The 26031-nt window shown below is 38.2% G+C and overlaps 1 protein-coding gene across 4 annotated transcripts in view; it reads left to right on the top strand.

Moving 5' to 3' along the window:
* Positions 1-26031, top strand: part of GNPAT (glyceronephosphate O-acyltransferase) — a 50065-nt gene that overhangs the window by 8603 nt on the left and 15431 nt on the right. For 2 of the 4 annotated variants that reach the window (XM_004372814.3, XM_023728032.1), the window contains exons 2-6: positions 7523-7705; positions 19622-19798; positions 22251-22380; positions 25366-25493; positions 25802-25877. In XM_004372814.3, coding sequence (XP_004372871.1) covers positions 7523-7705; positions 19622-19798; positions 22251-22380; positions 25366-25493; positions 25802-25877 — 694 coding nt within the window. Of the gene's footprint in view, positions 1-7522; positions 7706-17470; positions 17533-19621; positions 19799-22250; positions 22381-25365; positions 25494-25801; positions 25878-26031 lie in introns of those variants that run through there. The other 2 variants (XM_023728030.1, XM_023728031.1) reach the window with 2 other exon arrangements.

Genomic DNA, 26031 nt, shown 5'->3' with positions numbered 1-26031 from the left:
ACCCAAAGGGTAGGACGACCTAGTCTAGGTTGAGGGGAGAATGAGGAGACATACATCAAGGAGATGAACGTAAGCAGTGGTTGATGGATGAGTGTTTTCCAGGTGAACAGGTGGAGAAGGGGGCGTTTGCAAATACCCTCTCTCAATAACTGGCACCACCATGCACCAAGATTGTGTCTGTCTTGATCAGCACTGCATCTGCATCCCCAACTCATACCACAGTGCCAAGCACATAGTAGGTACTCAAATAGTTAATAATGAATGATATATTCTGTAGAGGTAGCAACTTGAATAAAGGTATAGGGAGCCATGAAATAGCATAGCGTATTTAGGGAAGTGCAGATCTTTTGCATAGCTGGACTGTTTTGAGAAGGGATATGGTAGAGAGGTACCTGTTTACCTCTCTCTCTTTGTGAGGACTTATACAGAGTTTTGGGTCAGATGCTAAGATGTATGAGACATGATCCTGTAAGTAACAGAGAACCATAGAAGGATTTTAGATAACATATTTGGCAAACTTTCTTAAAATACCCATGCTTGCTGCTCTCCCTTAGGTTCTTGCTTGTCCTGAGGGGTGTGTGTGTGTGTCTCCTCCTCCCTCTCCCCCCTCCACTCCTCTGTCTCTATATATACTCCTATGTGATTCAGATCCTTTTCTCTTCCCACTCCAGGACCACTAAACATAAAGTCCCTAAGATCTCTTTTAGCTTTAAAATTACATAATGGTAGTTTGTTGCATTCTACCAAGTCGGAGCCTATGTAACTGTATATTACTTTATTAATGTGAAATTTGAAAAAATTCTCCAGCCTTCTAACCAAGAGTATGTCAATATGTTACAACAACTGCAATGTTATATCTGAATTCCAGAATTTAAAAGATTTTCCCCTCATATGTTCTCTATAGTTTATATATGGGGCATAAACATTTTCATGTTTGTATATGTAACATGTTTCACATGTTGCCCGTTCATATTTAAACTCCTCAGAAATGTTGTTTACTTCAATTTATATCCTTATTATGCCTAATTGTGGTCTCAGTTTAACATTCTGTATTTTTTCTATTACTTCAACATTTAGTCATTCAATCATTGACCGGTTATTGAGCATCTACCATATTCCAACCACAGCTAGATATTGAGAATACAAAGAGGAAACAAACTGACGTATCCTGGAGATAATTAAATTTTAGTAGGGAAGACAGACATGCAAACAATTACATCTTATGAGCTACCTAGATGTTTATAGTAGGAAAAGAAATCCTAATGAGGAAGGCGAGTAATTCTCTGGAGAACTCGAGAAGAGCTTTTACAGAAGAGGGATACCTGAGATAGGATGACAGAGGAACAGAAGGCCATTCCAACAGAGAGATGAGCATGTGCAAAGCACAGAGGGATGCCACTGATGCCATGTGCTGGGGACATGCAAATCACTACCTATTGGGTGGCCTGAAATTTATGGGATGGTGAGCATGATGGGTAGAGTCCCTAGGTAGCACAAATGGTTAAGCATGCAGCTACTAACCAAAAGGTTGACAGTTCAGATCTACCCAGAGGCACCTCGGAAGAAAGCCTTGGTGTCTGCTTCTGGAAGGTCACAACCTTGAAGACCCTACAGAGTTTACTTCTACACTGCAACACATGGGGTTACCATGAGTCAGAGTCAACTCAGTGGCAACTGGTTTGGTTTTTTTTTTTTTGGACATGGCAGATGAGTCTGGAGAGGTAAGCAAAGGCCGGGTCATGGTTTTATTCTGAAGAGGATATTAAGTATTTTAAGCAGTGAATAATTTGGCCATAACTGTATTTTGATAAAATCACCATGCTAGTGTGGAGGATTGATTCAAAGAGGGACAAAATATAGGCAGGGAGACCAGTTAGGAGGCTTTGGTAATAAAGAGCACAGGCTAGGCCTGCAGGCCTGTGCTAAAGCAGTGGCAATGTGAATGAGGAGTAGCTATGGTACCTCCTTCAAAGGTCAAGTAACAGGATTTGATGGATTGGATATAAAGAGTGAGGATGAAGGCATGGTGGTTGATAAAGATTTTACTAAAATAAGCAGATTTGTAGCATTGTGCAGAAGGAGTCTTGGTGGTCCAGTGGTTAAGTGCTCGGCTGCTTACCAAAAGGTTGATGGTTAAAACCCTCCAGCAGCTCTGAGGGAGAAAAGACCTGGAGATCTGCTCCTGTAAAAGATTATAGCCTAGGAAACCCTATGGTTCTACTCTGTCCACAGTTTGACTCTGTCCTGTAGGGTCGCTGTGAGTCAGAATGGACCTGATGACACACAACAATAACAACAGGATTGTGGAGAGGAGAAATACTGTAAGTTCAGTTTTGGAAAGGCCGAGTATGAAATTTTCGCAACTGAATGTGTATATCAAGAGCCCAGGTAGGAGAAGAGAACAGGGTAAAAGATGAAGATTTGGAAGCATATGTAATTAGTATTTTAAAACAGTGAAGTACTTGAGAGTACCCAGCATAGTGTGTGGAGCAAAGAGAAGAGGGTTAAAAATGTTAACGTATTAAGGGACGTGGGAGAAAAGAAGATATGTTTGTAGTTTTGGGGGGTGGAAGGAACTCCCTCAGGTTGAGAACCACTCAATTAGAGAAATGAGGATTTTCCACTGTGACAAGAGTCATGAATTAAAAACCAGAATAGGAAAATTTCAGGAAGGCTGGAATAGGGGGAATGGGGAGGGACACTTGAAAATGGTGTCACGCCAAAGAGAGGTCTAGGAGGGAAAGAGATAATAACTATGTACAAAGAGTATGTGTAAGAATATGTGTTGCTTTTTTTATAATAGCAAAGAATGAAAATCCAAATAGCCAACATTAAAAATAATGTTGTGGAATAAACTTAAATGGCATGGAGAAGTGTTTATGACATTAATTGAAAAGGTCAGTTTGCAAATCAAAATGTAGGTGTGACAGGGGAAGGGAATGTGTCTGCATGGTTAGAACAAGTATTCACTAAAATCTTCTCTGCAGCATGGGATTGCAGGTTATTTTAATTTTCTTCTTTGTGGTTTACTGTATTTTCCAAACTTATAATGAACATTTTGGTAATTAGAAAAAGAACATATTTTAAGATGTTAAGCCTATTACAGTAGTTATAACAGCCTGGTACTGGTACAACAACAGATACACAGACCAGTGGAACAGAATTGAGAATCCAGATGTAAATTCATCCACCTATGAGCAGCTGATACTTGACAAAGGCCCAAAATCCATTAAATGGGGAAAAGACAATCTCTTTAACAAATGGTGCTGGCATAACTGGATATCCATCTGCAAAAAACTGAAACAAGACCCATACCTCACACCATGCACAAAAACTAACTCAAAATGAATCAAAGACCTAAATACAAAATTGAAAACGATGAAGATCATGGAAGAAAAAATAGGGACAATGCCAGTAGCCCTAATATATGGCATAAACAGAATACAAACCATAAGTAACAATGCACAAACACCAGAAGAGAAACTAGATAACTGGAAGCTCCTAAAAATCTAATACTTGCTCATCAAAAGACTTCACCAAAAGAGTAAAAAGACAGCCTACAGACTGGGAAAAAAATTTTGGCTATGACATATCTGATCAGGGTCTAATCTCTGAAATCTACAAGATACTGCAAAACCTCAACAACAAAAGGACAAATAACCCAATTAAAAAATGGGCAAAGGATTTGTACAGCACGTCACCAAAGAAGACATTCAGGCAGCTAACAGATACATGAGGAAATACTCATGATCATTAGCCATTAGAGAAATGCAAATCAAAACTACAATTAAATACCATTTTACTCCAACAAGGCTAGCATTAATCCAAAAAATGCAAACTCATAGATGTTGGGGAGGTTGTGAAGAGACTGGAACACTTATACATTTTGGTGGGAATGTAAAATGGTACAGCTACTTTGGAAATCGATTTGGCACTACCTCAAAAAGCTAGAAATAGAAGTACCATACGATCCAGCAATCCCACTCCTTGTAATATATCCTAGAGAAATAAGAGCCATTACACGAATAGATATGTGCACACCCATGTTCATTGCAGCATTGTTCATGATAGCAAAAAGATGGAAACAACCTAGGTGCCTATCAACCCAACAATGGATAAACAAATTATGGTATATTCACACAACGGAATACTACACAACAATAAAGAATAATGAATCCGTGAAACATCTTATAACATGGAGGAATCTGGAAGTCATTATGCTGAGTGAATTTAGTCAGTCACAAAAGGACAAATATTGTATGAGACCACTATTATAAGAACTCAAGAAAAGGTTTAAACACAGAAGAAAACATTCTTTGATGGTTTACAAGGGTGGGGAGGGAGGGAGAGGGGAATTCACTAACTAGATAGTAGGTGGGAATTATCTTAGGTGAAGGGAAGGACAACACACAATACTGGGGAGGTCAGCTCAACTGAACTAAACCAAAAGCTAAGAAGTTTCCCAAACACAACCAAGCACTTTGAGGGACAGAGTAGCAGGGGTGGGGGCTTGGGGACCATGGTTTTGGGGGACATCTAGGTCAATTGGCATAACAAAGTTTATTAAGAAAATGTTCTGCATCCCACTTTGGTGAGTGGCGTCTAAGGTCTTAAAAGCTAGTAAGCGGCCATCTAAGATGCATCAATTAGTCCCAACCTACTTGGAGCAAAGGAGAATGAAGAACAGCAAAGACACAAGGAAGATATTAGCCCAGGAGACAAAAAGGGCCGCATAAACCAGAGACTGCATCATGCTGAGACCAGAAGAACTAGATGGTACCCGACTACCACCAATGACAGACCTGACAGGGAGCACAACAGAGTCTCTAAAAGAGCAGGAGAAAAGTAGGGTGCAGAAGTCAAATTCTAGTAAAAAGACCTAGACTTATGGTCTGACTGAGACTAAGAAGACATGGCCCCCGGGGTCTCTGTTAACCCAGAACTAGAACCATTCCCAAAGCCAACTCTTCAGACAAAAATTAGACTGGACTATAAGACATAAAATGATACTCATGGAGAGTGTGCTTCTTAGTTCAAGTAGATACACAAGACTAATCAGGGAGCTCCTGTCCGGAGGCAGGGTGAGAAGGCAGAAGGGGATAGGAGCTAGTTGAATGGTGTCTTAGTCATCTAGTGCTGCTGTAACAGAAATACCACAAGTGGATGGCTTCAACAAAGAGAAGTTTATTCTCTCACAATCTAGTAGGCTAGAAGTCCAAATTTAAGGCACTGGCTCCAGGGGAAGGCTTTCTGTCTCTGTCGGCTCTGGAGGAAGGTCCTTGTGATTCATCAGTCTTCCCATGGTCTTGGAGCATCTCAGCACAGGAACCTCAGGTCCAAAGGGCGTGCTCTGCTCCCAGCACTGCTTTCTTGGTGGTATGAGGTCCCCTAACTTCTGCTTGCTTCCCTTTCCTTTAATCTCTCCTAAGATAAAAGGTGTCGCAGGCCACACACGAGGGAAACTCCCTTTACATTGGATCAGGGATGTGACCTTAATAACGGTGTTACATCCCACCCTAATCCTCTTTTAACATAAAATTACAATCATAGAAGAGAGGACAACCACATAATACTGGGAATCATGGCCTAGCCAAACTGATACACACATTTTTGGGGGGACATAATTCAATCCATGACAGATGGACATGGGAAATCCATGGTGGAAAGGGGGAGTGTGCTGTCACGTTACAGGGATAGCAACTAGGGTCATGTAACAATAAATTTTTGTATTTGAAACTAACTTGAACTATAAACTTTCACCTAAAACACAATTTAAAAAAAAGGAAGTTAAGGAACGTAAAGATGATTACTCAGACATTAAGATGTTTTAGGACAATATTTAATATGAGGAAAATACTCATAATTGAAAAGGTAAGATAAACTGTTCGGTATGAACCATATTTTAAATTAAAAAAAAATTTTGTAGCTATGCAAAAATACAAGGAAACCTGCTAAATGTTAAAATAATTATTCCTGTGATGTAAAATTGTGAGCGATTTATATTTGCTTATATGTTTCTTTTTCCAATTTTTCCATATTACACAAGGTAGTGGTCAGGTCTCTGAAGCCAAAATGCTTGCGTCTGAGTCATGTCTTTACCCTTTACTAGTTGTGGAACCTTGGGTCAATTACTTAACTTTAACTTCTCTGTGCCTTGGTTTCCCCATTGTAAAATGGGAGTAATGTTAACACCTGCTTCATAGGTTTGTTGTGAGGATTGTTCCTTAATATATCTCAAGCTCTTATAATAATGCTTGACTAAGGTATACTTAAGGAGCCCTGGTGGTGCATTGATTAAAGTGCTCAGCTGCTAACCAAAAGGTACATTTTATCTATTAGTATTATTAACATTACTACCCCCCCAAAAAACCCATTGCCGTCAAGTTGATTCCTACTCACAGTGACCCTATAGGACAGAGTAAAACTGCCCATAGGGTTTCCTAGGCTGTAATCTTTATGAAGGAGACTGCCACATCTTTCTCCTGTGGAGCCACTGGTAGGTTCAAACTGCCGACCTTTTGGTTAGCAGCTGAATGCTTAACCACTGTACTATTGCTTTTATAATCAGAAAAACAAACTTTTTTTTTTTTTTTAGATGGAGCTAAAAGGGACACTCATAATTAAATCACCATCACTTTTTAAATTTTTTTTTTTTTTTTTTTTAAATATTTCAGAGGTCATTGACAGCCTGATAAACAGCAGTTTCAGGAGTTCCTTGGATAGAAGCTGAATTGCAGTGGCTTGAGCACGAGATAAGAAAATGTTGTTGTTAGGTGCTGTCGAGTCGGTTCCAACTCATAGCGACCCTGCGTACATCAGAATGAAACACTGCCCGGTCCTGCACCATCCTCACAATCATTGCTATGTTTGAGCCCATTTTTGCAGCCACTGTGTCAGTTCATCTCGTTGAGGTTCTTCCTCTTTTTCTCTGACCCTCTGCTTTACCAAGCGTGATGTTCTTCTCCGGGGACTAGTCCCTCCCGATAGCAAGTCCAAAGTACATAAGACGACTGCTTAATAATAGCTTATATGAGAACACTTTTTTTCCTGGGAGAATTTTCCTTTTGTTTGCACCTACGCGGGTTTATTTCATTTGATATAATTTTGGGTTTCTAACGTATACTTTGACTTAATGTATAAAGCTAAGTCGAAGAGGAAGACAAAATAAGTTTATCAGTGTGGTAGGTGAAACCTTGTAAAATTGATCCAAATACTCTAGAGCTTAATGCCTCATCTTTGCTGTCTTCAACTTTCTGAAAGGGGTACTGGGTTTACAAAGATAGCAATCAGAAATATGGTAATAATAAAAATAATTATAACTCAATGTCAGTTTTATTGACTCTAATTATCATTACATTTCTTTTTCTTCCTGTATGAAAATCTAACATCAGAACACTGCTCTTGTTCATATATTGCAGAATAAAAATTTTGGCAAAGATGGAATCTTGCCAATGTGGTCTCTAATGTGTCCTGATTTATTTTACAATGTGTACTCATTTTTTCTCATTTGCCTCATCCACAGAAGGAGCTCAAAAAGTGGGATGAGTTTGAAGATATTTTAGAGGAGAGAAGGCATGTCAGTGACTTGAAATTTGCAATGAAATGCTACACGCCTCTTGTCTATAAGGAAATTATTCCTTGCAAACCAAGTGATATTAAATATAGTGTTCTCAATTCTGAAGAGGTTCATTATATCATTAAACAGGTAAGTGATTCCCCACTTAGAGTTGTTCATTGTCGATAAGTTCTTTCTCTTCTTGTTTGTATGAATTTGTTTTATCTTTTCTTTAATGTATCTTTTAAAATTTAGTTACGTTCAGTGCATTCATCAAATATTTATTGTACCCATACTGTGTTAGCCTCTTTGCCAGGCACTGGGGGTATAACAGTGAGGAAGCAAGTTCAACATGAGTTTCTGACCTCTTAAGTTTATAGTCTAGTAGGGAATGATGACAGTTGTACAATCAGTTAGATAAGATACGAGACATGCTAGTGGGAGGCCAACATGCAATGGCACTAATTAGTTAAAGGGGCAACTAATTTGGTGTAGGCAGTCAGGGAAGTGATTTTTTTAATGAGACCTGAAAGATGATTAGGGATTTTTTAGGTGAAGAAAAGTGTTCCTTACAGAGGAAATAACTAATCGCAGTGGTTTTCAAACTTCATTGCACTTTAGAATTACTTGGGGAGCTTTTAAAAATTCCTATGCTTAGGTCAGGAGCCATGGTGGCACAGTGGCTAAGAGCTTGGCTGCTAACCAAAAAGGTCGGCAGTTCAAATCCACTACCTACTCCTTGGAAACCCTGTGGGGCAGTTCTACTCTGCCCTGTAGGATTGCTGTGGGTTAGAACCGATTCAACGGCACATGACAACAATGCCTAGGTCTACCCCCATACCCATTAAATCACAGTGTCAGGGGGAGGGAGCCAGGCATCAGTATTTTTTGAAGAAGCCCAGGTGATTCCAAAGTATAACAAAGTTTGGGAACCACTTGCTTATTTTAAGGACTGGAGCTAAGAGAAAGCATGCATGTTCAAAGTACTGAAAATAATTCAATATGACCAGATCAAAGAGAGAAAGAAGGGATAATGATAAGAAATGAAACTGGAAAAGTAAGCAGGGGCCAAGTTGTGAAGGGCTTTGTAAACCACATAAACGAATTGGATTTTATCCTAAGTACAGTGCAAAGCCATTAAAAGGTTTCAACTTGAGTGTGACATGATCAGTTTTTTTTAATAAAACTATTCTGTTAAAAATGGACACAGGAAGTCTGACACTTTTGAAATAATCCCTTTCTGGGATCATAGTTGCCTGGACGGGTGAGTGGTTGTAGAAACAGAGAAATGGACAGATTATGAGATTTCACAGGTAGAATCAACCTCATCTCCTGGCGATCTACTTCTGTAAGATTACAGCCATTGAAAACCCTGTGGAGCACAGTTCTACTCTGAAACATGGGCGGTTGCCATAAGTCAGAATTGACTCAACAGCATTGAGTTTGGTTTTTTGGTTTATCAACCTTACTTAGTGACCAGCTGGGTGTAGGAAGTGAAGAAAAGGAAGGACTCAAAGGTGATAGAGCTATTCACTGAGATCACAAGCTTAGAAGAAGAAACACGTTTGGGAGGGAAGCTAAGTTTTGTTTTGGGCATGTGAAGAGTACCTGCAAGACATCAAAATAGAGTTCCTGATGGCTGATCTTCTGCATTGCTCACATGGTCATGGGTCTTCTGGTGATAAATGATGCATTTGCAGCTGTTGCTGGCCTATGCCTGATCACTTCCAGATCATCAGGCTTATAACTTTAGGAGTGTGGCTTGGAATGACTTTTTTTTTTTTTCCTAGCAGCAGCCTCCTATTGCTCCTGACACCGTTCTCTTTCTAGTCAGAAGAGAACATATTTCTCTTTCCTGACAACCTCTCTAAGAAACATGCTCCTTTTTTTTGGTCTCTATAAACATCTTAAAGGAAAGCACACGTGTAACTAGTCCTGTGTTTTTGTAAAGGAAAGATGGAGCTACTTCAGAATTGCAATAGTCTTATCTCTCTCTGATTACGAAAGAATGTCAACATTTTAGCCCCACTTCTTTGACCAAAGGCCAGCAGTTTGAATCCACCAGCTGCTCCTTGGAACCCCTATGGGACAATTCTACCCTGTCCTATAGGGCCACTATGAGTTGGAATCAACTCCACGGCAATGGGTTTGTTTTTTTTTGTTTTGTTTCTTTGATCATGGTGGCACAATGGTTAAACTCTCAGCTGTTAACCGAAAGGTCAGCTGTTCGAACCCAACAGCCTACTCTGTGGGAGAAAGATGTGGCACTCTGCCTCCATAAAGATTTACAGCCTTGGAAACTGTGCGGGACGCTTCTTCTCTGTCCTGTAGGGTCGCTGTGAGTCAGAATTGACGGCAGTGAGTTTGGTTTGGTTTTCTTTGATCGTGTAGATTCTGGCTTACTATAGATAGAACTGACGCTGTTCTTTGAGGCCTTTCCCTGACCCAGCCTATTACCTCTCATCCCTAGTAGAGAGATCTTCAGTTTCAGCTTCAGGATATTGCCTGACACTTCAGGTTATGCCATATATGTTCTGCAGCTTCCTTTATGAACTCTTGGAATCTGTCCTGGTTTTTGATTGGTGAAGAGGAAAAATAGTTTTCAGGATTCTAAAGTTGACTCACCTGCCTTGAGGCTTACCTGTAAATTCTGGTGTCTGTTTTCTCATTGATTTGGACATATGGCCTGTGTTGCTTTATTGTCTCTCAACCCTATTTGTTTTGAATCTGCCTTAAGTTTTATGAAGAAGCAATTAGTGTTTTCTGCTTGGGCCTATTTCATAAGTGAAGTCAAGTTTCATTATCCATTAGCTTAAAACAGTTGTCCTCAACACTGGCTCCTCAGTAGAATCACTTGGAGAACTTTTGTAAAAATTTAGCTATTATCTATTAGAGTGTAAACTCCATGAAAGCAAGAATTTTTGTCTCTTTTTTGACTGCTGTATTCTCAGTGCATACAGTAGACCTTAAATAAATATTTATTGAATTAATGAAAGAAAAAAATGATACCTTGGCTTCATCTATAGGGATTCTGATTTAATTGATCTGGGCTAGGACTCAGACATTTCTGTCATTTTTTTCTTTTTCTTTAATTTTGTTTTTTAAAGCTCCCCAAGTAATTCTGATGTGCAGTCAGATTAGGTGTAACTGACTTAAGAGATCTTATTTAGGCCAGTGTTTCTCAAACTTGTCTGTGCTGCTAAGCTTGGAGAAAAACCATATAATTTAGATAGATTGGCGTCGTTATATAGTCATGATTATGCAGCACAATTGGGCCCTTCACGTTGCCCAGTAATTCTTTACTTCCCTACTTAACTGTCTTCCATTCTCTAAAATGGCAGTTTTAAATAGCCCCATTCTCCTTGAACCCCACCTCCTCCTTTTACTCTGAGCAGATGAACCCAGTTCCTCCTTTTACTCTGAGCAGATGACTTTTCTTCCTACTACACACACAAAAAAAAATTATATGAGAACTCTCTCAACTTCCTATGATCAAATCTACCAATTTACCTGCATCCAGTACCCGTCATTTCCTTCTTCACTCCTATTAAAATGGAAGTGGGACCCCCTTTTCCCGTTGGAATATAATTTTTACTCCTTTGCTTTGAATTCCATCCCCTCCCTCCTCCTCAGGCACTTCACTCTATTGACTGTCCTTTCTTCAACATCTTCCTCTTTCTTACCTTTTTACCATTGGCATTTAACATGCTTAAATCTCTTCCAGTTTAAATAGACCTCCTTTAACTCCATGTCTTCTCCACTTACTATGCATTTCTTCCCCACCTCTATTTTTCTTTTCCTCTTTGAAGAAGTTAGCTATGTTGTCTACACTTATTGCCACGCTTCCTTGCCCTTTGTTTACTACCCAACTCACTGGAATCTGGTTTCCAATCCACTGTAATAGTTCTTTCCAAGATTGCAAATGACTTCCTTTTGGCTAAAATCAACTGCATTCAAATCTGTGATAGTCTTTTGCACCACAGACTCCATGCTCTCCTTTCTTTTCATGATACCTTAACTTTTTTTCTCACATCCCATATCTTTTTGATCATCCCTCAGTTGTCTTTGCTCTGTCAGTGTTCACTCTAGCAAATCCCATGCTCATCACCAATTGTGTGAAACCAATCCAGGAAGACTAAGATCACCCACTTTCTGACACCAAATTGTGTGGTGGATAACAAATCCCACTCCACATGCCAGCTGCATTCTGTGGAAATCTCGGCTTCTCGTCCGTGTTCAGTTCAGACTCATCTGTCCATGCAGCCCTTCTCTCTCTCATTGCCAGCCTTCTGAGGCTGGGTCGACAGGTATCAGCTGCAAGCTTGGGAGTCCACATGACTCCCTCCACTAAGACAAACTGGCCCCAAATTTGGGGTTTTTCTTTACTCACTTAGGATATCAGCCACAAGCTTAGGAGTCCACAGACTCCCTCCGCTTCAGACCAGCCAGCCCTTACTACTGTGTTGGGTCCTGTAATTCACTGGAACAACTCACAGAACTCACGGAAAACACCATACCTGCAATAACAGCTTTAATATAACAACAACAACAAAAGATACAAATGAAAAGATGCATAAGGCCAGGTCCAAGGGGGGGGTCCCAGAGTGAAGCTTCCGTGTCCCCAGGAGACACGCTACTCAGATGTTTGTGCTTACCAATCAGGAAGCTTCATCTGAATCTCAGCTCAAGGCTGTTATAGGCTTGCTTCACCACGTGGCCATGATAAATTCTGTCATGCCTTGTGAGGCTTAGTCAGTATGGAGACCCCAGGTGGTCCAGCTCTCAGGAACCAAGACCAAAGGCCAAATGGCTTTCTACAGGGGGATTTCACACCTTGCAGGCTTCTTTTCCTTTGCTTGTCTCTAAATATTGGTGCACCTCAGGATTTTATTTTAGCCTCTTCTTTTCTTATTGTACCCACTAACTGGGCATTTCCATTTATTGACATAATTTTAAGTACCTTCCTTATGCTGATGCCTCCCGTATCTATTGCTTCAGCCCAGGTCTCTTTTGAGTTCCATACCTGTATTTTTATATGTCTGTTGGAATAGCCACTTGGAAATTCCAAAAGCATCTCTATTTCAAGATGTCAAAATCAAACTCTTTGACCCCTGACTGCCACCCCTGTACCATGTATCTAGAAACATATCTTTCTAGTTCCTCAAACTAAAAATCTGGATGCCACCTTCAGTTGTTTTTTTTTTTTTCCCACCTTCAACTTTTTGCTTTGCTTTCATATGTCGTCAGTCACTAAGAGCTGCTGATTTTCCCTCCTAAATATATCTTCCTGTCTATTTCTTTCCCTCTCCACTGCCACCTCCCTAACTCAGGCTGCCTTTATCTTGCAGAATGCAATAGCAAACATTGAAGGTTTTTAGCTGAGGAAAGATATGATTAATTTCCATTTAAGAGACCACTCTGGTTTGTAATGTGGGCAATAGACTGAAGAGGGACAAATTGGAGACAAGGAGTTATCATATTATTTGCTTATTTTTTAAGTCTTATCTTAGGTTTCTGGGAAGAGAGAACCTCTTTCCTGACCACCCTCAAATCTGGATTAGCTGACCCTGCTGCATCAGTCTTTATTTCCCTGCTTAATACATTATGTAATAATGGTCCCTCTATTTGTTTGTATTTCCAGCTAGACAGCAAGATCTGTGAGGTTTCTGTTTCAAAGTGGTGTCCGTATGGCCTAGCACGCAGTAGACACTAAAATATTTGATGAGTTAAAATGGAGTCTAGGGGATAACTGGAAAGAAAACTAATATTTTAGTTTGTATCGTGCAGTCCACTTTTGATTATTCATGTAACGAGGAGGGTGGTAGAGATGATAGAAAATATTAAATTGTAAACTCCCCCCTGTGATAATGCCATTGGGAAGAGAACAGAAGGAACTAATAGTTACTTTTTTTCTTGCTCTCTAACTGACTGCTTTAAAATTCCTCATGTTAGGGAGCTCCAAATGAGAGATCTGGAGGGACAAACATACCTGTTGATCAAATGAAAAATCAGCCTAATCGCACTGAATGAGAGTTAGTTGATTGTCTGCTTCCCTCTAGTCTTAGAAAAGGTATTTCTTTTGAACAAACCAACCTATTCACCTATGCTCTTGATTTATCCAGTTCCTTCAACTCTTCAGGGGTCTTGTCTTTCCTGTTCTTCTACGTTCTCCACTGGTTCAACCTTGTGTAAGTATTTTCCATCTGAGGGCAAAAAGCCCTCTCTTGACCATGTTTTCTTTCTTCTTAATGCCCATTTCTCTCTTTCCCTTGTCTTCTTTTGCCATTCTTGTCCCAGTCTCAGCAGGTTGCTGAAATTCATCTACTAAAAATTACCATGGATCGCCAAGTGATCAAATTGATGGACTCTTTTAGCTTTCCTTTTATCTTTTGCTGCATCAGAAATTGTTGAACACTGTCTTGTCCTTCACAGTCTCTCTTGACCTGTATGATATCCCACATCCAGAGTTCTTCTACATCTTTCTTTTTTGTTGATCTCTTTCAAAGTTCTTCCATCTGTCCACTGAGTGTATCTCAGGGTTGCATCCTCAGCCTTCCTGTTGTCCTCTCCGCAGTCTCCCAGATCCATTTAGTTTCAGTTTCCATCAATAGCCTAATGATTCCCAATCGGTGTCTCTAGCATTGGCTAGATTACTGGAATTCAGACTTATATTTCCAACTGCCCTATTCTAATACATCTAATTGAATTAGATATATTAGATATCTAATCTGTGTCCCACAAACGCCTCAAAATCAGTATTCCTGCCCTTTCTTTTATAATGTATTTTATTTTATTGTTGTTGTTGAGAATATACATAGCAAAACATACACCAATTCAACAGTTTCTGCATGTACAGTTCAGTGACATTGATTATATTCTTTGAGTTGTGGAATCATTCTCACCTTCCTTTTCTGAGTTGTTCCTTGCCCATTAACATAAACTCACTGCTCCCTAAATTTTCTATCCAATCTTTCGAGTTGCTCTTGTCCATTTGATCCTGTGTAGATAGATCTTGAAAGAGCACAATGCTCAAGGGAGACAATCTTTGCTAGTTAAGCTAAACTGTTCTTTGGTTTTAGGTAGATGACGGGATATTTTTGGCTTAAGGTTTAAAGACAGTAGTTTTTCAGGAGTTCATCCAGCCTCCATGGCTTTTTGTTGTTAAGTTGTCGAAGTTTTATGTTTATTTTGGTTATTCTTATCGGATATATGGTTTCTAAAGATATTCTCCTAGTCAATAGTTTGTCTTTTCATTCTTTTTTGGTAAAGTCTTTTGATGAACAGAAGTTTGTAATTTTTAAGAGGTCCCATTTATTTATATTGTCTTGTGTTTTTGTGCTTTTATTATTAGATAATCCCTTGTTAAAAGCTAGGCCCGACAGCATTGCCGCTGCATTTTCTTCTAAGAATTTTATGGTTTTAGTTTTCTTATGTCTTTCATCCATTTTGGATTTGTTTTTGTGTATGGTGTGAGGCATGTATCCTGTTTCATTTTTCTACATGTGGAAATCCATTTTTCCCAACACCATTTATTAAAGAGACTCTTCTCTCCCCATCGAATGGACTTAGCACCCTTGTCGAAAACCGGTCGACCATAGATGTGTGGGTTTATTTCTGGATTCTCAATTCTATTCCCTTGGCCTGTTGTCTATTGTTACACCAGTACCTGGTGGTTTTGATTATTGTAGCTATATAAAACATTTTAAAATCAGGAAGTATGAGTCCTCCTACTTTGTTCTTCTTCTTTCAACATTGCTTTAGCTATTCAAGGCCTCTTGCCATACCATATAAAGTTGAGAATTGGTTTTTCCATTTCCGTAAAGAAGGCTGTTGGAATTTTGATCAGGTTGAATTGAGTCTATAGATTGCTTTGGGTAGTATTGACATCTTAACAATATTAAGTCTTCCAGTCCATGAATACAGAACTTCTTTCCATTTATTTAAGTCTTGGTTAATCTCTTTCAGTAGTGTTTTAATAATTTTCGTTGTATAAGTCTTTTACATCCTTAATTAAATTTATTCCTAGGTATTTTATTCTCTTAGATGCTATTATAAATGGAATCATTTCACTAATTTCCCTTTCAGATTTCTCATTGCTTGTGGATGTAAACCCAAATGATTTTTGTTTGTTGACCTTATACTCTGCAGCTTTCCTAAATTTCTTTATTAGTTCTAGATGCTTTCTTGCAGATTCTTTGGGATTTTCTATATATAGGATCATTTCATCCACAAATAGAGATAATTTTACTTCTTCTTTTCCAATCTGGATACCTTTTATTTCTTTTTCTTGTCTTACTGCTCTGGCTAAGACTTCTAATATCAAATAGAAGTAGTGAGAGCAGGCGCCCTTGTTCCCAATTTCGAGGGGAAGTCTGCCAGTCTTTCTCCATTAAGTATAATGTTGGCTGTTGGCTTTTCATATATACCCCAAATCATATTGAGGAACTTACCCTTTATTCCGGTCTTCTTGAGGATTGTCATCAAGAAAGGATGTTTGTTAGATTTTATCAAATGCTTTTTTTGCATCCGTAGAGATGACCATGTGGTTCTTTTCCTTTGTTCTGTTGATGTGGTGTATTACGTTGATTGGTTTTCTAATGTTGAACCATCCCTGCATTCCTAGAATAAATCCCACTTGGTCATGGTGTATGACTTTCTTCATATGCTGTTGGATTCTGTTCACTAGTATTTTGTTGAGGATTTTTACATATATATATTCGTAAGATTTTGGCCTGTACTTTTCTTTTCTTGTGGTGTCTTTGTCTGGTCTGGGTATCAGGGTTCTGTTTGCTTCATAGAATGAATTAAGGCATGTTCTTTCTTTCTCTATCTTTTGGAAGAGTTTAAACAGTACTGATGTCAGTTCTTCTCTAAGTGTTTGGTAGAATTCCCCAGTGAAGCCATCTGGTCCAGGACTTTTTTGTTGTTGTTGGAAATTTTTTGATCACTGATTTGATCTTTTCATTTGTTAAGGGTCTATGGAAACTTTCTATTTCCTCTTGAGTCAGTTTGAATAGGTTGTGTGCTTCTAAGAATTTGTCCATGTCATCTACGTTATACAGTTTGTTGCCATACAGTTGTTCATAATATTCTGACATAATTCTCTAGGGGTCAATTGTAATGTCCCCTCTTTCATTTCTTATTTTGGTTATTTGCATCTCTTCTCTTTATTTCTTTGTCATTTCTTTGTTATTTCTAGCTAAAGGTTTGTCAATTTTATTGATCTTTTCAAAGAACCAACTTCTGGTTTTATTGATTATCTGTATTCTGTTTTCAATTTTATTTATTTCTGCTCTGCTCTTTGTTGTTTCCTTTCTTCTGGTAGGTTTAGGCTTAGTTTGCTTTCCCTTTCTAGTTCCCCGGAGTTGTCGAGTTAGGCTATTGATTTGAGTTCTTTCTTCTTTTTTCATGTAGGCATTTATTGCGTTAAGTTTTCTTCTGAGTACTGCCTTCACTATATACCATAAGTTTTGGTATGTTGTGCTTTCATTTTCATTTGATTCTAAGAAATTTGTGATTTCTCTTTTGATTTCTTCCTTAACCCACTGATAGTTTAATAGTATGTTGTTTAGTTTTCTTATGTTTGTATATTTTCCAGTTTTGTTTGTTTTGTTTTGTTTTCTGTTGTTGATTTCTAGCTTCACTCCGTTGTGGTCAAAGAAAATGCTTTGTATGATTTCAGTCGTTTAATATTTATTGAGACTTGTTTTATGACCTAACATGTGGTCTATCCTGGAGAATGATCCATGTGCACTGGAGTAGAATGTATATTGTGCTGTTATTGGGTGGAGTGTTCTGTACGTGTCTGTTAAGTCTAGTTGGTTTATAGTGTCATTAAGTTCCTCTGTTTCCTTGTTGATCTTCTCTCTAGATGTTTTGATTCCCTTCTCCTTTACTTTTGTGTTTGTTTTTTAGGTATTTTCTTAGTGATTACCATGAATATCGTTTTCAGTAGCTTATATTTAGAACATCCTAAGGTAAGTTGGTACCAACTTAACTTCAGTAACATATGAGGAATTCTATACCTGTACCATTCCTCCCCACTGTCCCCCCCCCCCCATTTTGTTGTGATTATCACTAATTACTTCTTTCGTGTGCCCGGTAACATAATTTTATCCTTGTTCTTTATCCATTTGTCATTAAAAAACATGAAAGACAAAACAATTAGAATTATCAAGCATGAATACCTTATTACTAGCCCTTATATTTGTCCCTGCATTTCCCTTTGTTGGGGTATCTGTCTTCTTAACCCATACTCTATAATCTCCCTTCCAGACTGCCCAGAAAATAAAGCAGCCGGGGATCTCTGCCCATCCACCTGCTCTGGTCATGTAACCAGATGACTGCTGCTGCTGACAGAGTTGGCAGAATTGCACAGATCACTGCTTTACAACACATGACCCTTTTTGACCTCAGTCCCTTTTCTAGTTCCACTTCCATTCCCTTTTCCTCGACTCTGCCAAACCCCCATGCTGCCTTCAGCTTGTATTAGGTCCTGCTCCTCTTGATGTTAGCAAACAAACATGTTTTTCTTTCAGATAAAGGAAAACATTAGAGGTTATCTTCCTCAAATTCCTGTTTCTTATCTTCAAATGTATCTGTAACGACACCCATCCCCATGTCTGTTTTTGAGTCTAATCTCAGAGACAAGGCATCTGTTCTCCCATGTCAAGTCTAACCTCACATGTGTGGTCTTGATGCCCTCCCTTCCAGCCTCTTTTAAGACCTTCTAGCAGGTACTCTCTCCCTTTTCTCTGTCATCAGCTTTTCTCTCTCAGCTGGCTCCTTCCTATTAGTCTATAAACAGGCCCGAGGTTTTTCCATCTTGGAAAAATGTTATTGCTTTAACTTAATATTCTCTCTTTTCTCATTCATACTTTTCAGTTATTCTGTGCCCACTGTCTTTACTTCCCCAGTTCCTGTTCATTCAGTCTTGAGTCCATTTCTATTCAGCATGGGTTCTGTCCTGACCATATTACTAAACATCTTCTAGCTAAGGTCACTGTTTCAAATAAATTCTTAGTTAAAATAAAGGAATATGGGTAAGAGGAAATGGTTTATGCCATTTATCCCTTCAAAAGATAAAGGCATGGAACTAGACAGAGGTGGTGGTTAACACAACAGTATGAGTGTACTAAATGCACTGAATTGCTGACTGTAAAATGGTTACATTTATGTTACGTGAATTTCACCTAAATGGAAAAAAATGATATTTCTTCACTGCGTTTAATTGGGGAAGCTGGGGCTCTTGTATGCCATCCTAACCCTTCTGTGCCTTATCCTAAAGCAGAGCATTCTCCTTTGGGGAGAATAAATATTATTTATCACTTATAGACTTAAATACTTTTTAAAGTGCTTATTTAGGGGAAAGATAAAAGGGTCAAATCAGGTTTCCTTGAGGACAGAGATGTGACTTGCTCATCTCCAGGCCCTTGACAGTCCTACTGCGCAGTAAACATTTTTGTTTTCTTTACAAAAAGATATAGTATGCCATGTGGCTAAAGAAAGTTTCTTTGTGAGATCACTGATTTCACTAATTATCCTTTGATAATTCGGGGATTTTTGTACCAGTGACAAACGTCTGAATTGGTTATTTCAAACTAATCTTGTATTTTTACCTTGTATCTTACTCTGTAACAGCATTGAGCAAGCAGATGAAGTGCTGCAACAATCTGCTAGGAGAGACTAACCAACATAGACTCATAGACTAAATGTATATTCTAGGATACTTGATCATGAGCAACAAGTTATTTTAGAGAGTTGGGATGTAGGTAAGCTTATTAACAAATCAAGTGAAAAGGTGAGACATTTTCTTAGTCTAAAATGCTATCCTAGAAAACCAATCTCTTTGGATTTCTAGTCTTTAAACATTTCTAAATAGGATCATTTATCTACTTTTACTATGTTGGAAGTTAAGTTATGTCATTTTAAATCAAGAAAACATACCATCTTTGAGTTATAACATTGGTCCATTTGGAACTAGACTAGTCATATTGGTTTGAGTAAAAAATGTTCTGGCTTTTTTTTTTTTCCCAGAAATTTATTCCTGTGTTTATTTCCTTTTAGCTTTCCAAGGAATCTCTTCAATCCGTTGATGTCCTCCGAGAAGAAGCTTGTGAAATCTTGGATGAAATGGGTCACAAACTGCGTCTGGGAGCTATCCGTTTTTTTGCCTTCACCCTGAGCAAAGTATTTAAACAGATTTACTCGAAGGTGTGTGTAAATGAAGAAGGTATTCAGAAAGTGAGTATTGATTTGTTAAAAAAAAAAAAAAAAAATCTATATTTAGCCCCTTGTGATTTAGTCAACTAGGGAAACCTCACTTTGGCAGAAGATAACTAAGGCCTAATTCGCTGTCAGGCATCCAGTGTAGGCAGAGGAGGATCTACCTCTCTTAAGGTTTTTGTATTTCAGGCCTACAGACTTCAGACTAACTTATTTAGTCAAGTAAGACTTAGAGACTTAAACAAACTCACTTACTGTCTGATATATATAAAAGTTACAAAGATTATAGAAGTAATTAGATTGTACTACAACACTTGCTTTATCCTTTTCTCAATATTCTGGGGTGTATTTCCATTTAACAAGGACATTCTCTTGTAGTACAGCTAGCAAACTAAGGAATTAACCTTGATGCCAAACTAGTAATACAGATCTTATTCATATTTCACCAATTGTACCAGTTCTGTCCTGTATAGAAAAAGAAAATCCCTAATCATATGTTGCATTCAGTTTCCCTATCTCTTTAGACTCTTAATTTAGAACAATTCCTTCATCTTTCTTTGTGTTTCATAGTATTATTTTTTAAAAGAACAGGTCGATCTTTTTATAGTGTCCCTTGATTTTGGGTTTGATCAGTGTTTTCTCAATATTAGATTCTGGAGATGTTAACTCATCACTTGGTGAAGGTGCTGTCTGCCAGGTTCTCTACTGTAAAGCTATTGTTTTTCCTTTTGGAATTAGTAAGTCTCTTCTGAGGAGATACTTTGAAACCGTGTAAGTGTCCTCTGTTTGCTTATACTTTCCCCCACTTATTTGCCATCCACTGATGGTTCTTGCGTGAACCAATTATTACTCTAATGATTGCCAAATGGTGATTTTTCTAATTCCGTCACTCCTACTATTTATTACTTTGCTTTTTACTGTAAGGAAGAACTTTCCCTACAAAAGTTATTTGTACTCATTTGTGTTTTTTAAGACCTTTTTTTTCCTCCCGCTAGGAAGCTCTTTACCTTCATTTGCTTTCTTCCGCATGCCTTTTAATATTTTGTTTTTATTCAGTCCTTTACTTTCCTTACAAGATATGTCTTCTTTTTCCTCCTCTGACTATTTTCTAGATTGCTGAGTTACTCTCTGGATTTCTGTCAAACAATGTATGGTGCAGTGTTTGGGCTGGCCATATCTTGACTGATTACATATTACCTTGGCTAGATTGCTTATATTTAGATTTCAGAAAAATGAATAATACGTTTGTACCAGTGAATATTTTTGAAGTTGATAAAGAGAGCCTACCGAATATATCTGGAAACTCTCAAATGCATCCCTTCCAGCCACTTGACTCCCATTCTCCTTGGCAGTGAATCCAGCATATAAATAGAGAAATTATCATTCTTATCACTTTGTTCTAAGAATTTATAGATCTTGTTTTTTTTAAAAAAAAAAAAACTTTTTTTAAGGAGTCCCTGAGTGGTAAAAACATGCTTGGCTGCTAACCAAAAGGTTGGTAGTTCAAGTTAACCCAGAAGAGCCTCGGAAGAAAGGCCTGGCAATCTACTTCCAAAAGTCAGTCATTGAAAACCTTATGGAGCACAGTTCTACTCTGACACATGTAGGGTCACCAAGAGTTGGAGTCAACTCAACAGTAGCTGTGGGTTTTTTAAAATTAATCTCCCCAAGAGGAGCTTTGTTTTCTCTTACTGCAAAAAACCAGCCTGATGCTGCAGTTAACAGTTGACTCTTTACATCAGACTGACTTGAATTCCATCTCCAGCTCCACCATTTATTAGATGCATGACCATTTTACAAACAAAATAGCTGAGGCTTAGACCTTACTTATAAACGTGATATTAAACATTGTGTGTAAAGCTGTAAACTTTCACCTAAAGCACAATTAAAAAGAAAAAACAATGCATGTAAAATGCTTACTGTGTAAAATGTTTTAATATGAAGCCCAATTGATATATGTTAGTGACCATCATTACTATTATTCTGATCCATAAAAGTTTACATTTTTCAGATAGGGTGGCCAGAGAAGACTCCTTAGAGGAGGAGCGTGAAAGATTGTTACAGTACGGCCTCGGTGAGCCGTTGTTGTTGTTAGCTCAGGGAATTGAACCCGATGTCTCCGATATGGAAGGCAAGAATTCTACCACTACACTACCACTGCCCCCAAAAGTTTACATTTTTAATATTCTTGCATTATTTGACATTGTTGAACTAGAACTCTGAAATAATATTTTTACCTTAGTCAGACTAAATTGCTTTATGTGTGTGGTAGGGGAGGCAGAATATATGCATTATATATTATACACATAGATGCATATACAGATATGCACATACACAAGTATGTATATAATTATATATACATAAATATATGTAGATATCATATACATATATGTTTCCATTATCTGGCTTGAGATGTGATTTTAATAATACAATGACTAAAATTATTCAAAACTTAAAATTTGTTTTAAAGCTACAACGAGCCATCCAGGAGCATCCAGTTGTTCTGCTGCCTAGTCATCGCAGTTACATTGACTTTCTGATGTTGTCTTTTCTTTTATACAACTATGATTTACCTGTGCCAGTCATAGCAGCAGGAATGGGTAAGTGTTTTTTTTTCTACTTCTTGTTTATTATAAAAATCAAAATGTTCACTGTAATGATTTTAACAATGCCAGGGTATTTGAAGAACTACGTTCCCTTCTTTCTTCCAGTCCCAGTGCTTAACAGTTTGGATTATGTCCTTTCATGCTGTGTTTTACTATGCTTTAAACAGACATATACAAGCATATATGCACATAGGGTTTTTGGTTTTGGTGTGCAAAAATGAGACCATATTACCTATATATATTACCTGCCTTTTGCTTTTTTTTTTTTAAATTAATAGAATATCAGTGGCTATCTGGTTCAATAAATACATCTAACATTATTTTTAATGCCTGTATAATGTTCAGCAGTATGGGTGTATCATAATTTAGTAGTTTTGCTACTGAAACAATGCTGCAATATATTTTTTAAATTATTTTATCTCAGTAGTGAAGTCACTCCTGAGGTTCACCCTTCAACCAAAGATTAGACAGGCCCATAAAACAAAATGAGACTAAAGGGGCACACCAGCCCAGGGGCAAGGACTAGAAGGCAGGAGGAGGCAGGAAAGGTGGTAATAGGGAATCCAAGGTCGAGAAGGGGAGAGTGTTGACATGTCATGGGGTTGGTAACCAACGTCACAAAACAACATGTGTACTAGCAGTTTAATGAGAAGCTAGTTTGTTCTGTAAACCTTCGTCTGAAGTACAATAATTTAAAAAAATTAAAAAAAAATCACAAGTCTTAGAAAATTACATTTGGTACAATATCATTTTTTCAAAACTCAAAGACAAAACCATGTACTTGTAAATAAATCTGAGTGCAAAATACAAAAAATATATATATAATTTATTTTTTGTTGTTGATAATATACACGGCAAAAACATACACTAATTCAGATTTCTACAAGTACAATTCAGTGACATTGATCACATTCTTCGAGTTGTGTAACTATTCTCACCCTTCTGTCCTGAGTTATTCTTCCCCCATTAACATAAACTCATTGCCCCCTAAGTTTCCTAGTCTTTCGAGTTGCTGTTGTCAGTTTGATCCCATATAGATAGGTCTTAAAAGAGCACAATGCTCAAGGCAGACATTCTTGACTAGTTAAGCCAAACTGTTGTTTGGTTTTAAGAAGACTTCAGGGGATATTTGTGTGTGTGTGTGAGTGTGTGTGTGAAGTTTTTATTTTGTTTTCTTCTAGGCAGAAGAAGGGTGGAGGGTAAAAAGAGAGATTAATAAAAGGCTTATTTATTTAGACAAAGTATTATTATACGTTGATATTGCTCCTGTTAAAATTTTATATGTAAGTTCCCATCGTTTTGGAGACATCTTTTAGTATGTAATTATTTTAAATATAGACTATTAATTATGTAATTAAAAGCACTTTCACATATCAATGTGTATTCCAGTGAAAAGGAACTTTGAATTCCTCACGTTTTGTAATACAGTCTCTATTTAAGGTAATTTTATATGTAGGCAATAAGTCCCAGAGAGTTCTCTTAGGTCAGGGGATATTTTTGGTTTAAAGTTTAATGATTATCATAGGGCAATAGTTTCAGGGGTTCACCTAACCTCCATGGCTCCGGAAAGTCTGGGGTCCATGAGAATTTGAAATTCTGTTCTGCTTTTTCCTCCTTTTAATCAGGATTCTTCTACAGAATCTTTGATCAAAATGTTCAGTAATAGTCGCCAGGCACCATCCAGTTCTTCTGATCTCATGGTAAAGGAGGCAGTTGTTCATGGAGGCAGTTAGCCACACATTCCATTTCCTCCTCCTCTTCCTGACTCTCCTTCTTCCTCTGCTGCTCCAGATGAATAGAGACCAATTGTTGTGCCTTGGATAGCCACTTGCAAGCTTTTGAGACTCCCGGCACTACACAACGAACTAGGAGGTAGAACAGAAGCACTAAACACTTTATTAGACCAGTTAATTGGGATGTCCCATGAAACCATGACCCTAAACCTCCAAACCAAGGAACCACATCCTATGAGGTGTTTGGTTGTATATAAGCAGCCCCAGCAATTCTGCAATATATTTTTATGTTGGTGCTTTTCTTACTGTAGGATTGATTCCTAAAAGTAGGCTTGCTGAGGCAGATAAATTCTTTATCAACTCACTTTCAAAGTAGCCAGGAAAGTTGTAATGTATATACCTTTGTTAATAAATGCAGTAAACAGTAAGGTAAAAATTGCCAAGAACTGAAGCACTTTAAAAGCATTTTCATCTTTATAAACATGTGAGGAAGTTATTTGAAAATTAGAGATAGTGAGAAGAATGCTTGTTTTAAAACTGTTGATAGAACTCTTCCTGTCATTCTGGACTCCTACTTTATTTAATCTGTTCCGGTAAAAGGAGGTTGGTATATTTACTTGGTGGGAGAAAGGTGAGAGAGCACTAGTTGGACCTGGCTGATCAGAGCATGAAGGGCACATTGTAGCCTGTCATCGGGTTCAGCAGCTGTCTAGCTAATGAGATTGGCATCATGACATTGTTGAGGTCGTCACATTCACTGCTGTTGCCACTTGTCTCTAGCGGGTCTGGCTCTCGGTGCATGGGTTGGCACCCGGTAACCTCTCAGCGACCACCTGGCCCACGAAGTCCCTACTTTTCCATAAGTCTATTAGAGATCATCCCTCATGGATCTTAATCTCATAAGTATAATTATTACAGTATTTTTTACACAAATAATGTGTACCTTCTACAACCGTGCCTTCCCCCCAGGAGGTATTTTCGTAAGCACGCTATGCTAATTTTTTTGTTTTTTTTTTTAAGCAACGTGTAAAAAAAATTGGCATAGCAGTGCTTATGAAAATTCCCTGTGGGGGGAGGGTGCGATTGGCAAGCGAACATAGAAGGTATGCATTATTTGTGTAAAAATACGGTAATATCTTAGGTGTATCTCAGATACATGAAGTCTTGCTTATAAATGTTTGAGTTTAGATCTTTATGGAAAGTGTCAAGGTCTGTAAATAAATATTATCCTTCCTTTAATTTTTAGACTTCCTGGGAATGAAAATGGTTGGTGAGCTGCTACGGATGTCAGGTGCCTTTTTCATGCGGCGCACCTTTGGTGGCAATAAACTCTACTGGGCTGTGTTCTCTGAATATGTAAAAACCATGTTACGGGTAAATGCAAACAATTACCAACTACTTTCAAGCTATATTTTATTTTCACTGACGTTTGCTATGAGATTTTCTTTAAATATTTAACTTCTGGATGAGCTGCTTAGTTATTTTTCCCCCTCCAAGGAATGCTTATAACCTCAGTCATCTGTTCAATCTGTGTGGCTCTTTTGTTTCAGTTGCATTGTAAACAGTGTTTATTCAGAGGGCTGGGGAGGGAGCTTGGGAAAAGGAATCAAAAGAAGCATTTATCGCTTTGAGAGTAGGCAATGGGTTTTGTGTTTTGTTTTGTTTGTGTTTTCTCTTTAAAGAATGGTTATGCTCCTGTTGAATTTTTCCTCGAAGGGACAAGAAGCCGCACTGCCAAGACATTGACTCCTAAATTTGGTAGGTCACTTACGGATTAGAAGACTATCCTTTTTGGAAAGGTCATGGAAGCCCCGTAGACACATCCAAACTCCCTGAGGGACTGAATTGCTGGGCGGAGGGCTGTGGGGACCATGGTCTCGGGGAACATCTAGCTCAACTGGCATGACACAGT

Source organism: Trichechus manatus, unplaced genomic scaffold, assembly GCF_000243295.1.
Source record: "Trichechus manatus latirostris isolate Lorelei unplaced genomic scaffold, TriManLat1.0 scaffold00021, whole genome shotgun sequence".
Taxonomy (NCBI): Eukaryota; Metazoa; Chordata; class Mammalia; order Sirenia; family Trichechidae; genus Trichechus; species Trichechus manatus.
The sequence above is the reverse complement of the archived record's forward strand: the minus strand, read 5'-3'. Positions and strand labels throughout refer to the sequence as shown.